This window comes from Hyperolius riggenbachi, chromosome 1 (genome assembly GCF_040937935.1).
Source record: "Hyperolius riggenbachi isolate aHypRig1 chromosome 1, aHypRig1.pri, whole genome shotgun sequence".
Classification (NCBI taxonomy): Eukaryota; Metazoa; Chordata; class Amphibia; order Anura; family Hyperoliidae; genus Hyperolius; species Hyperolius riggenbachi.
This window is the reverse complement of record NC_090646.1, coordinates 650,652,735-650,667,017: the sequence shown is the minus strand read 5'-3', so window position 1 is coordinate 650,667,017 and position 14,283 is coordinate 650,652,735. Positions and strand designations below refer to the sequence as shown.

The following is a 14,283-nucleotide window of genomic DNA, read 5'->3' as shown; positions in this document are numbered from 1 at the left end:
TAGAAGTATAATTATCATTTTAAAGCTTATTATCTTACAAATATATCGCTTTTTGTATTAACCTTGCTTTCAGAATTATAATGCCTAAATTATATTTTTGACATTTATTATCTTACTAATATATGGCATTTTATATTACCGTTATTTTAAGATTTTTTAATGCATAAGCTATTTATTCTATTAGAAATATATAGCTTTTTCTATTCATGTTATTTGTAGCAAAGTGCAGGGGGGGATTGGGTTGGGCACCACCAGAGGGGTCTTAGGATTAAGCACCACCCGGGGGATATTAGTGTTAGGAATCGCCGGGGGGGGGTCTACAGGTACATACACAAATTTTTTTTGCAAACAACCCGTCGTTTGGACATTTGAACGTCCGGTTGTTTGGAAGTCAAATTGGGCGTGTGTACAGTCTGTCGTTCAGCTGATAAGACTGGACTTGAGCGATCTGCTTGGCTGTCAGGGCAAAAGGAGGCAAAGGAGGCAGCTGCCCCAGGGCCCCAGAGCTTGTAGGGGCCCCCAGTGGCTACAAGAGGAAAAAACATTTTTCAAATCGACCTTATAGTTTTTGAGAAAATCGATTTTAAAGTTTCAAAGGAAAAAAAATACACATTTAAAAACCAGCCAAATTTAATGGTTAATAGCAAATCCACCTTAAATTCTAGACACCCTAAATTTGCAGGATATGTTAAGGAGATCATTGGGAATAAGAGGAAAAAAACAATTTTTCAAAAAGACCTTATAGTTTTTGAGAAAATTGATTTTAAAGTTTCGAAGTCACTTTTAGTACCTAACGGTAGTGTAATTTTACATGTATCAAAAGAAAGAGCAATACATTTCCTGACGGGGTGTCCAGGGGGTCCATACGCAGCTGCAGCGCTTTGGCCAGGGATCGCTATACAGCCGCAATATGGCTGTATGAAGATCCCTGACATTTTTTCCTATTTTCCCAATTTTTTTTTTTATGTTTAGAGTGTGGGAATTTTTTTTTTTAATTATGTGGGGTCCCCCCTCCTGAAACTTTTTAACCCCTTGTCCCCCATGCAGGCTGGGGTAGCCAGAATGTGGAGCTCCGACCGATTGGGGCTTCAAACCCTGACTATACCAGCTGCAAAAAAGGTCCCTTAATGCCAATTTTTGCTCAGGGGTATCTGTTGGGGGGCCCCCCAGGTTTATTTTGCCCTGGGGCCCCATTGTTGCTTAAACCGGCACTGTTGGCTGTACACACACTCGATTTGACGTCCGAACGACCGGACGTTCAAACGACGGGTCGTTTGCGAAAATCCGACGTGTGTACAAGCGTTTAGGTTTAAGTACCACCAGTGGTGTCTTGGGGTTAGGCACCACCAGTAGAGATTTAGGGTTAGGCACCACCAGGGGAAGTCTAAGGGTTAGGGATAGGTACAGGGAGAGTTCTGTGTGAGAGTAGGGTTAGATATAGTTACAGTAGAATATCTGTTATATTTACAGGATCTCCTAAAAAAAATAGCATATTGTGATAAAGTTTATTATTTTCTGTAATGTACTGATAAACATTAGACTTTCATATATTTTAGATTCAAATACACACAACTGAAGTAGTTCAAGCCTTTTTGTAACGATCGGTGAAGCACAGAGAGGATCTGATTACCGGTGATCTGCAGTATCACTGGGAATACAGATATATACCAGATTATAAGTGATCTGCAGTATCACCGATAATCCGATATACTAGCTAACCTCTGTTCACCTGAGTAGAGTGTAGTGTTTGGTGTAACAGTAACACTTCAAGGACTAGGCCTCAGTGCAGCAAGGAGTACTGCACAGATTCCTTCCGCAGACCTAAGCTCTCCAAGACGGGAGGAGTCAGACTGACAGTAGGAAGGATTGTCTGAAAGTAACCCTCAGGACGAAGGGTCGCTAACAGAGCGAGGAACCGCCTCTAACGGTAAGGTCGGTTCTCGAGGTCAGACAAGCCAGGTCGTACACACACGGACAGATACGGTACAAGATCAGAAGACAAAGGCGGAGTCTAAGTACAGGCAGGGTTCGGCAACGGGGTATCAGATATATCGAGGTACAGAATCAGGAGGCTGAGGCGGAGTCTAGGAACGAGCCGGGGTTCGGCAACAGAGTATCAGAAATATCGAGGTACAAGATCAGAGTTCAGGAGGATAGTCAAGGCAGGCAAAGGTCATAACAGATAATCACAATCAAACTAGTACTTTAGCTATCAACAGAATCTAGCTAAGTGTAGGATTACAGCTCCAGCTGGTCCCGGCACACTTATGGATCTGACTACGGATCTGGGTGCTCCCACATAGGTGATCGCACGCCAGACAATGAGCAAGTGAACAACCCGTGGTATATATACACAGGTATTCCCCCAGCACCTCCCTAAGTGCTGGGCCAATGACGAGTGGGGCCAGAGTCAGCTGACCAGCCTGGTCAGCTGACTCCTTTCTGGCTGCCATAAATTCCCTGCCTGAGTGCGCGCGCGCGCGTCGCTCTGAAACTAGAGAGGGACTACGAGTCCCAGCCGTAGCAGCCCCGCTCAGCGGTGTCTCCGCAGCGGGGGTATGGGCGTTGCACGCGGCGGTTTCTCCGCGCTCCGCTGAGCCCTGCACGGAGACAGCCGCCTCATACCGAGAGGAGGCGGCTGCCTCTCCGTTTGCAGGCTCACTATGCGCGGAAGGAGTCACCTGCCGCTGGCTGACGGCGGCGGCCCCCTTACGCTTTCTCACACTTTTATTGTTTTAATATTGATGATTTTGGCATACAGCTCATGAAAACCCAAATTTCCTATCTCAAAAAATTTGCATATTCCATCCGACCAATAAAAGAAAAGTGTTTTTAAAACAAAAAAAGTCAACCTTCAAATAATTATGTTCAGTTATGCACTCAATACTTGGTCGGGAATCCTTTTGCAGAAATGACTGCTTCAATGTGGCGTGGCATGGAGCAATCAGCCTGTGGCACTGCTCAGGTGTTATGGAGGCCCAGGATGCTTCGATAGCGGCCTTAAGCTCATCCAAAGTGTTGGGTCTTGAGTCTCTCAACTTTCTCTTCACAATATCCCACATGTTCTCTATGGGGTTCAGGTCGGGAGAGTTGGCAGGCCAATTGAGCACAGTAATACCATGGTCAGTAAACCATTTGCCAGTGGTTTTGGCACTGTGAGCAGGTGCCAGGTCGTGCTGAAAATGAAATCTTCATCTTCATAAAGCTTTTCAGCAGATGGAAGCATGAACCCACTTTTGAACCAGAAACAGCGGCAGAAGCGCCTGACCTGGGCTACAGAGAAGCAGCACTGGACTGTTGCTCAGTGGTCCAAAGTACTTTTTTCGGATGAAAGCAACTTTTACATGTCATTCGGAAATCAAGGTGCCAGTCTGGAGGAAGACTGGGGAGAGGGAAATGCCAAAATGCCTGAAGTCCAGTGTCAAGTACCCACAGTCAGTGATGGTCTGGGGTGCCATGTCAGCTGCTGGTGTTGGTCCACTGTGTTTTATCAAGGGCAGGGTCAATGCAGCTAGCTATCAGGAGATTTTGGAGAACTTCATGCTTCCATCTGCTGAAAAGCTTTATGGAGATGAAGATTTCATTTTTCAGAACGACCTGGCACCTGCTCACAGTGCCAAAACCACTGGTAAATGGTTTACTGACCATGGTATTACTGTGCTCAATTGGCCTGCCAACTCTCCTGACCTGAACCCCATAGCGAATCTGTGGGATATTGTGAAGAGAAAGTTGAGAGACTCAAGACCCAACATTCTGGATGAGCTTAAGGCCGCTATCGAAGCATCCTGGGCCTCCATAACACCTGAGCAGTGCCACAGGCTGATTGCCTCCATGCCACGCCGCATTGCAGCAGTCATTTCTGCAAAAGGATTCCCGACCAAGTATTGAGTGCATAACTGAACATAATTATTTGAAGGTTGACTTTTTTTGTTTTAAAAACACTTTTCTTTTATTGGTCGGATGAAATATGCTAATTTTTTAAAATAGGAAATGTGGGTTTTCATGAGCTGTATGCCAAAATCATCAATATTAAAACAATAAAAGGCTTGAACTACTTCAGTTGTGTGTATTTGAATCTAAAATATATGAAAGTCTAATGTTTATCAGTACATTACAGAAAATAATGAACTTTATCACAATATGCTAATTTTTTAAGAAGATCATGTACACATTTTTCACTATGTTTAATACAAGTGTAAATAAATATAATTTTATTGTTATAGACAATATTTTGCGATTTTATTACCGTTATTTCAACATTTATTACTTGATCTTAGAGAATGATTTAGAAACGAAAAAAAAATATTGTTATAGATAATCTCTTAAAATTTCATCTACCGGTATATCCCACGCCCTTTTTTTCCAGATGCCCTTTTTGCATGTATGCGCAGTGGGTGCCCTGCCCTGTGTGCCAACGGGGGTCGGTAGGCACTATGTGTGCAGTACAGTGTGGGCAGGGCTTGCAGGGCATGGCTTGCAGGGACTAGTGGTGGCAGCAGTGGCAGAGCAGCATTGAAAGTCCCTCCAGGACTCCCCACTAGTGACAAGGCGTTAAAGTGGGGATCCCACCCTGTCTTTTTCTTAAAATGTATAAAATATGTACTGTACACAGTGCTTGAAACTAATAAGTGTATGCAGCAAAATGTCATTTTGCCCAGTTTAAAATGTTTTTTTCTGTAATGTATTCAAAATCGATTTTCTCAAAAATTCACTTATTCCGACTAGTCTCCCAAAGATATCAACATTTGCTGAAGACTTCATTTATGGGGGGTTTCCAATTAACGACGGAAGTTGGCACAGTATTGACTATAATGTAATGGCAGAAATTCTATGGGAATTCTGTGAAATTTAACTCCACATGCTGAGTCGGAATGGCAATTTCCGATGCAGAAATTGGAATTTCATCCCAAACAAACTGTAATTAGGGACATTTCTACAGTAGAGATGATCAATCCTCCTGGGGGCATCTCCTCTTCTTCAGAGATGGAGAAGCACACAATTTAAAAATCATTTTAAGAGGTTCTGGTTGGTTGCATTTATGGGTTCATGTCTGACTTCTGCTTCTACAAATCAGTTGTAAGCAGGAGAATATCTCTAAGAGATCAGATCATCTCTACTACCGTGAAACCCTTACAGTCTACATACAACGATAAGTTACCATCTATGGGTGATATGTTACCGTTTACGGGTCTTGACATCATGATCTTCTCAGGGATACTCTTGAGTTTGTTGTCCTCACTTCCAGCTTGGTCACTAGAGACCTCTGGAAGGATGGTGCTCAGCAGAGGCAGTGCTGTGATGGGAGGAAGTCCATGCTTGGACACCTTTGTGCTCGGTTCCTTCAGAGGTTCTCTCTTCGCAACTGACCTCTGGACTTCTACCTTTGGTGAGACCTCATACTTTCGTGCGGGTTTGGCAGCAGCTCCAGGTAAAGTGGTACCCCTGGCTTGTTGCGACCTAAAAGGCAAAAGATTGGCAGACATTGGGCAAGAGCGGCTCCTGGGAGGCTGGTTCTCCTTGGATTTCTCTGGAGAAGGCGAGCTAGATGAGCCAGAGTCCATGCTCTGGAAGAACATGGCATTATTTCTGATGGGAGAGTAGCTGCCCAGTGGTGATGGGCGTGTTGTCTCTGGAACCTGCTTCATGCTCTGGTCATCTTTGACGTTCACCAGCTCATCCAGTGAAAGTTTCCCAGCCACATTGATCATTCTAGGATGGCTGTTGCCTCCCTCCGTCTGCCCAGCCAGTGTGACTGGAGCTGACGACTGGGACTCTGACACATTCTGCTGACTGGATGACCGGCTGCTGGACAAGCCGTAGAGCTGGGAGAGGCTGGAAGTGAAGTGGCTGTGTAGCGGGCGTGTTTTTGGCTTGGTGAAATGGTGCTGAAACACAAACGGTTGAATGGGCAGAGTGGTCGGGCGCTGGTCCTTACTGTAGCGGAAAACAGGTTTGGCTTCTGCTCCCATTCCTATCAGAAGAGAAGAAAATTATGAATCAGCAAGATGACAACAGTATTACATAATGCTTACCAGGCCCTTACCAGGCCCAGTCCACCCATGGTGCCAAGTGAGGCAACTTCCTCAGTCAGCAGAAGTCTGGGGGCAGCACCAGGCAGAAACAGGAAGTGAATAGAGTCCCTGGCCAACCTATACTCGGGGCAACTGTACCTGGCTAACCTATACTGGGGGCACCTATACCTGGCTACCTACCTATACTGAGGGTGTTTTGGGGGGGCTCACTGTGCTAATTGTCGAGTGCTGTGCGATCATTCCTATTTGGGGGGGGGGGGGCATAGTCACAAGTTTGACTCAGGCAGCAAAAAGTCTAGAGCCGGCCCAGATGGTGACTAAGGTCGGATTTATACTTTTTGTACCCCTAGGCCAAGTATGTTGTGGTTCCTCTTTTTGCGCAGCAGCGCCCCTCCCATTTCATGTGCAGCCCCCTCTTACATGTGTATCATCCATGTGCAGCCCCTCCCTTTCCATGTGCAGCCCCCTCTTACATGTGTATCATCCATGTCAGCCCCTATCTTTCATGAACAGCTCCAATGAGCATCAATTTCCCTTTTTCATGTGTTGCTCCCCATTTTCACCCTCCTCTTTCATATGCAGTAACCCCTCCTTCATGTGCAGGTGCCCTTTAGCCCACAACCGCCCAAGGCCCAGGCCTTTGTGGCCTTTCCATAAATCCGTCCCAGACGATGACATCATTCCATTGGAAAAGTGATTCAGTAGAAATATGCATTGTTTAAGGTCTTACATAGTTATATCATTATTTGGGTTTAAAAAAATACATGCTGCTGTACATGGATGTTACACATGAAAGAGGGAGCTGCACATGGAATGGGAGGGGGTTGCTGTACATGGATGATACACATGGAAGAGGGGGCTGCACATGGAATGGGAGGGGGTTGCTGCACATGGATGTTACACATGGAAGAGGGGGCTGCACATGGAATGGGAGGGGCTGCTGTACATGGATGATACACATGGAAGAGGGGGCTGCACATGGAGTGGGAGGGGCTGCTGTACATGGATGCTACACATGGAAGAGGGTGCTGCACATGGAATGGGAGGGGGCTGCTGTACATGGATGTTACACATGGAAGAGGGAACTGCACATGGAATGGGAGGGGGCTGCTGTACATGGATGTTACACATGGAAGAGGGAGCTGCACATGGAATGGGAGGGGGCTGCTGTACATGGATGTTACACATGGAAGAGGGTGCTGCACATGGAATGGGAGGGGCTGCTGTACATGGATGATACACATGGAAGAGGGGGCTGCACATGTAATGGGAGGGGGCTGCTGTACATGGATGTTATACATGGAAGAGGGGGCTGCACATGGACTGGAGGGGGCTGCTGTACATGGATGTTACACATGGAAGAGGGGACTGCACATGTAATGGGAGGGGGCTGCTGTACATGGATGTTACACATGGAAGAGGGGGCTGCACATGGACTGGAGGTGGCTGCTGTGCATGGATGTTACACATGGAAGAGGGGGCTCCACATGGAATAGGAGGGGGCTGCTGTACATGGATGATACACATGGAAGAGGGGGCTCCACATGGAATGGGAGGGGGCTGCTGTACATGGATGTTACACATGGAAGAGGGGCTGCACATGGAATGGGAGGGGGCTGCTGTACATGGATGTTACACATGGAAGAGGGGGCTCCACATGGAATGGGAGGGGGCTGCTGTACATGGATGTTACACATGGAAGAGCGGGCTCCACATGGAATGGGAGGGGGGCTGCTGTACATGGATGATACACATGGAAGAGGGGGCTGCACATGGAGTGGGAGGGGGCTGCTGTACATGGATGTTACACATGGAAGAGCGGGCTCCACATGGAATGGGAGGGGGCTGCTGTACATGGATGTTACACATGGAAGAGCGGGCTCCACATGGAATGGGAGGGGGGCTGCTGTACATGGATGATACACATGGAAGAGGGGACTCCACATGGAATGGGAGGGGGCTGCTGTACATGGATGTTACACATGGAAGAGGGGGCTCCACATGGAATGGGAGGGGGGCTGCTGTACATGGATGTTACACATGGAAGAGGGGGCTCCACATGGAATGGGAGGGGGCTGCTGTACATGGATGATACACATGGAAGAGGGGGCTCCACATGGAATGGGAGGGGGCTGCTGTACATGGATGATACACATGGAAGAGGGGGCTCCACATGGAATGGGAGGGGGCTGCTGTACAGGAAAGGGGAGACACAACATATTTGGCCTAGGGGCACAAAATGTATAAATCCAGCCTTGGGCAGGAGCATTACTACAAAACCATCAGGGCCCCAACAAAACAGATGAGCCCCCCCAAGTGTTCACCCCTTTTCTCTTGCCTACACCTGATTACCCTCACAGCCTGGGGCCCATCTTCCAAGTGTGGCCATCAGGATCTTTACACCCATAGCAAGTGTAGCTACAAAAACACCTGATCAGAAGGATGGGTTCCTGTATCAAAGGAAAAGAAGTTTGGGGTCCCTCACAGCTCTTGCGGTCACAGGGCCTGCTCCACTATAGTTATGCCCCTGTTAACAAGCATGATATGCAGGGTTGCTGCTAATGATTTTGGGGTCCAAAGCAGCACATCATTTGTGGTCCTTCCCCTTAGTCAGAGGCCCGTTCTCCTGTAATAATAGGTAGCCAAAGGTGTCCCCCATATAGGTAGCCATCCCCAGTATAGGTAGCCAAAAGTTCCCTGGTATAGGGCATAGGTGTCAGTGGGGGTATGTAGCTTCCGTTGTCTCCCCATCCCCGACCGACACTCACAGACCAGCAGATCAGCAGTGACCCGAAGTAGCAGACAGTAACCGTGCGGCACACTTCAAATGCAGGAAGTGACCAATGACCTCACTTCCGCATCTGCAGAGTACTCCTTGGTCACTGCCCCAATCTACCCCCTCGTCTTATTGCCATTGATCTGAGGTCTGTGTGTGAGCGATGGTGAGGCAGCATCGTCCAAACAAGTCACAGGCAGGGAAACCCTGACAGCATGGGAGGCCCCTGTCAGGGTGAGGCCCCAAGCGATTGCTTGGTTTGCCTGGGCTAAGCTGCACCCTGATGATGTGTTCTGTTGCCGTTTCTGCAGTGCGGGAGAGGCCGGATCACTGACAGCCGAGTCACAATCAGAACAAATTACTAATCAAATCAGGTTCCACCAACGTCTGCTCCTGGCACCAACCCAGACTCTCCTCCTCCCGAAATCAGTATTCCTCTCATGCAGGAGGGAAGAGCGAAAAGCTGGCGATTTCTGAGAAACTTCACAAGGCCTATAATAGGCGCATCTAACAATCAGGAGACTCTGGAGGGGGACTGTGGGAGCTCCGAGCGCCATCATGCCATTTCATATGCTAAATTAGTTTCTTAGTCAAGCACAGCATGGCACCGATGCCGTCACAGTCTCTCCATCTTACCGCACTTCAGTCTAAACAGGCCACACATAAGGGCCCTGGAAATACAGAGCATCTTATTCATTTTAATCAGACGTTTGCCTTCTTAAAGGGAACTGGAGGTGAGACGGATATGGAAGCTGCAATACTGATTTCCTTGTAAACAATGCCAGTTGCCTGGCACCCCTGTTGATCTTCTAGCATATATGTAGTGTCCAAGTCAAAACCCTGGAACAAGCATATGGCTAATCCAGTAAAATCTGAATCAGCTGAGTCAGTACCTGATCTGATGCATGCTTGTTCAGGGTCTACAGCTAAAAGTATTAGAGACACAGGATCAGGAGCACTGCCAGGCAACTGGTATTGTTAAAAAGGAAATATGGCAGCCTCCACATCACTCTAACCTCAGGTTCCCTTTAAAACAAAAGGTATTTGTGATTATTCAGGATGGAGTGATCATATGATGTTCTCCCACAATGCATCACTGCTGTATATGCAAATCATGCTTTGTTGTTCCTGTAAGCTAGCCACACCTCCAGAACCACTAGAATGCAATGATGTGTCAGCTTGTTATTACAGAGCCATAATAATCCAACATGCATACAGACTGACTCGGACAGGTTGATCCTCATCAGTGCATGGCATGGATTAATGTGGCTCTATGGGGTAGGACTTGAAACTCCCAGAGTTACAGATTACCCAGAAAGCTCATGGTGAACCAGAACTCTAGGGAGTGTGTAAGGGGCTAAAAAGGACCAAAAAGCCTCCTTACTGAAATGATATTAAAATCAGAAGTTTGCCTTCTCAAAACAGAAGGTATTTGTGATTATTCAGGTTGGAGTGAGCTCACCGGTATGTTCTGTTTATTGAAGAGGCCTTGTAGTGACATACAGTGGAGGACACCCACTTTTAGGTTAATTGTCCTGCTTTCAGCATAGGCTGATTAACTATGTGGAATTCCCCCTCCCCCCCAAGCATTCTGGAAATCCAGGATTATTTTCACTTGCCTCCTAACTCTCAGTATCAAACATTCCGCAGAGATCACCTGACAGTACTTGAGATGCAGCAGCACACGGTGAAGCAGGTGGGGAGAGAATAATGCTCTCAGCAGTGCTCGGTCGAGTTGATGTGTAGGTTCTGGGCAGACGTGGCTCTGACCAGCCGCCTAGGCTGAAAACCATCTAGCATGTGTATGTAGCTTTAGGCCAATTTTGGATCTGCTTCCGATTTCTCAATTGGAAGCAGATCTGACCTGCTGGAAATGATCGATTAAACTACTTTTTTTCAAATGCTATAAAATCAGAAAAATAAACATAAATCAGATTGGATTTTTTTTTTTAAAGTTGCATACGTGTTTATGCCAGCATTCTTTTATATCCGATCGAAATATCGATCTAATCACTCGCTCGAATCGGATTTGAAGTAAAAATTGCATGGTGTGTAGCAGCCTTAACCCTGTACCATGTATAACATTATAAGCAGGCATGTTACTTGTGCTCTGCCTGTGAGCATACAAGTGTGATTTTGGGGCACATTTTGGGAATACCAAAAGGCTAGAAACCCACTAGGAGAGCTTTTCTGAGTGCTTTGTGATTTGAAAAGCTCTAGCTAATGTAATGCTATGGGTGTGATCCCACTTGAGTGATGTGATTTTATAAAAATCCCCCATAGCATTGCATTACCAAGAGCTTTTTCAAATCACTCACGCTTACAAAGCGCTCCCAGTGGGTTTCTGGCCAAAGAGAGTTTACATTTTTTTGAAATATATCACAGTCTCAAATATACTCTTATTCGGGAGGGAAGCAAACATAGAAATATATTTTTCCGTATATGGAAAATAAATAATTAAATTCTTATGCTGGGAATTCACGATTAATTTTTTTTGGGCGGATTCACTTTTTTCTGTTTTTCTGATCAATTTCCATCCACTTTTATGAGAAAATCGTTCAGAAAAACGATCAAAATCAGATTAGACCTGTTGGGAATTATCTATCGAGTGATCTACGGTATCTGCCGAAAAAACTGATTGTGTTGTGTATTCCCAGCACTACAACAAGGAGATTTTCTTGGATAAGAACCATGACACTGATAGCGAAACAGAAGATTAGTGAGAGAGGCAGAGAGCGGGTTAATTTGAATATTTAATGTAGCCAAAAGACTGGTTCTCTTGGGGAGCAGATGTTGCTTAGTAACCGGCCATTGTTATTAAACAATGAACAATGTGAATGTAACAGCTTGGACGCCTTCATAATGACTTCAATGTGTGCGACGGCGTTCACCACCACTGTACGGGGTGACCACAAATAGATCACAGGTCCCCCGGGAGTTTGGTGATTATTACAGAAATCGTCTGAGGCTCCTCACACACATGCAATCTATTTTCGCTTTGAGTGAAAGTATTAAAGAGGAACTGTAGTGAAAATAATGGAATGAATAAAATTGCTTATTTTTTACAATATTCATTTTATAGATTATTAAAGCGGATCCGAGATGACAAAACTAACTATAACAAGTAACTTGTCTATATATCTTATCTAAAGTTTAGATAGTTTATACAGCAAATCTAGCTGCAAACAGCTTCAACAGTTTATATTTATTTCTTCCTGTGATACAAGGGCAGCCATGTTCTGTTTGTCACAGGCCTGAGGGCGGGAGATGCTATCAGCTTGCCTGTGTGTAATGTGACAAATTCAGTCCCCTCTCCTCCTCCCCTCTACCTCTGAAATCTCTGGCTAGTAACCTCCTCCTGCCCAGACTGAGCTCCCATAAGCCCTTGCTACTGCCAAGGCTCTCTAAAAACCTGTGGGCGTGGTTTATTTAGTTTATAGGGAATTAGAGCATTAAAACAAAACAAAAAAGTATTTGGCTTGAGGAAAGCCCTATAAACTATATGAAAGGAACACAATTATGCAATGAGTAAAAGTTTATCTCGGATCCACTTTAACCACCTTAGCGGTATGGACGAGCTCAGCTCGTCCATTACCGCCAGAGGGTGCCGCTCAGGCCCTGCTGGGCCGATTTACATGAAATAAAGAGCAGCACACGCAGCCGGCACTTTGCCAGCCGCGTGTGCTGCCCGATCGCCGCCGCTCTGCGGCGATCCGCCGCGAGCAGCGGCGAAAGAGGGTCCCCCCAGCCGCCTGAGCCCTGCGCAGCCGGAACAAATAGTTCCGGCCAGCGCTAAGGGCTGGATCGGAGGCGGCAGACGTCAGGACGTCGGCTGACGTCCATGACGTCACTCCGCTCGTCGCTATGGCGACGATCTAAGCAAAACAAGGAAGGCCGCTCATTGCGGCCTTCCTTGTTTATTCTGGGCGCCGGAGGCGATCAGAAGAACGCCTCCGGAGCGCCATCTAGTGGGCTTTCATGCAGCCAACTTTCAGTTGGCTGCATGAAATATTTTTTTTTTTATTTAAAAAAAACCCTCATGCAGCTGCCCTGGCGATCTTAATAGAACGCCAGGGTGGTTAAAGAGACTCCGTAACAAAAATTGCATCCTGTTTTTTATCATCCTACAAGTTCCAAAAGCTATTCTAATGTGTTCTGGCTTACTGCAGCACTTTGTACTATCACAGTCTCTGTAATAAATCAATGTATCTTTCCCTTGTCAGACTTGTCAGCCTGTGTCTGGAAGGCTGCCAAGTTCTTCAGTGTTGTGGTTCTGTGATGCATCTCCCCCCTCAGGGGGGAAAGAAACACACAAATGATCTCTTGAGATTCAAAAGGAATGCTGTATACAGCCTGCTTGTGTATGGATGTATTTTCTATGTGTGGACATACTGTACATCAACCTACTTTCTGTTTTGGTGGCCATTTTGTTTGTTTATAAACAAACTTTTTAAAACTGTTTTTAACCACTTTTAATGCGGCGGGGAGCAGCGAAATTGTGACAGAGGGTAATAGGAGATGTCCCCTAACGCACTGGTATGTTTACTTTTGTGCGATTTTAACAATACAGATTCTCTTTAAGGGCTGAAACCCACTAACGATTTCCCTAAACGTTCAGCTAATGTTAATGGATGGGCCAAATTCCACTGGAGCGATTGCAATTACCAAAATCTCAAACGCAGAACATGCAGCATTTTTGAGCGTTAGCGTTTCTGCAATGTAAAGTATATAAACGTTGGCGTAATCGCTCGTCAAAACTTACACAGAGCGATTTTGCTAGCGTTTTTACATTACTGCACACATCAGAATAAAAAACGCTAATCGCTACACAACAGCTGGCAAATTGATTACACTTTTTAAAATCGCGAAAAGTGGGGAGGACTGAGGAGCGCGCAGCGACGAAGACTGGGGGGAGGGGGCGAAAAATGGGCACGGCCATGACATTGTATGGGCGGAGCTAACGTAATGATGTAACAGCGAGGCATAAGAAAGCAGTGTTTACGCCATGATGTGGTCAAACGAGACTTTGCTTCATGGGTGTGCAGAAACTGTGTGATGCTAATAGTATACCGTAACCACAAAGCAGCAAACATAGCCATCTATGACCATTAAATAATAAATGCAGCAACAGTTACCCCGGACACCAGAAAATAAACGCAATGGGCAACATGTCAGCACAAAATAAATGCAATGCGGGCAACATGTCAGTATAAAATAAATGCAATGCGGGCAAACATGTCAGTACAAAATAAACGCAATGCGGGCAAACATGTCAGTACAAAGTAAACGCAATGCGGGCAACATGTCAGTACAAAATAAACGCAATGCGGGCAAACATGTCACCAGAAAATTAACGCAATGCGGGCAAACATTTCACCAGACAATAAACGCAATGCGGGCAAACATTTCACCAGAAAATTAACGCAATGCGGGCAAACATTTCACCAGAAAATTAACGCAATGCGGGCAAACATT

At 46.0% G+C, this 14,283-nt stretch overlaps 1 protein-coding gene across 4 annotated transcripts in view; it reads right to left on the bottom strand.

The window, feature by feature from the left end:
- Window positions 1-14,283, bottom strand: part of RUSC2 (RUN and SH3 domain containing 2) — a 97,825-nt gene that overhangs the window by 27,561 nt on the left and 55,981 nt on the right. For all 4 annotated transcript variants that reach the window (XM_068251647.1, XM_068251669.1, XM_068251656.1 and 1 more), the window contains exon 3: window positions 5,180-5,971. In XM_068251647.1, the coding sequence (XP_068107748.1) occupies window positions 5,180-5,971 (792 nt within the window). The remainder of the gene's footprint in view (window positions 1-5,179; window positions 5,972-14,283) is intronic.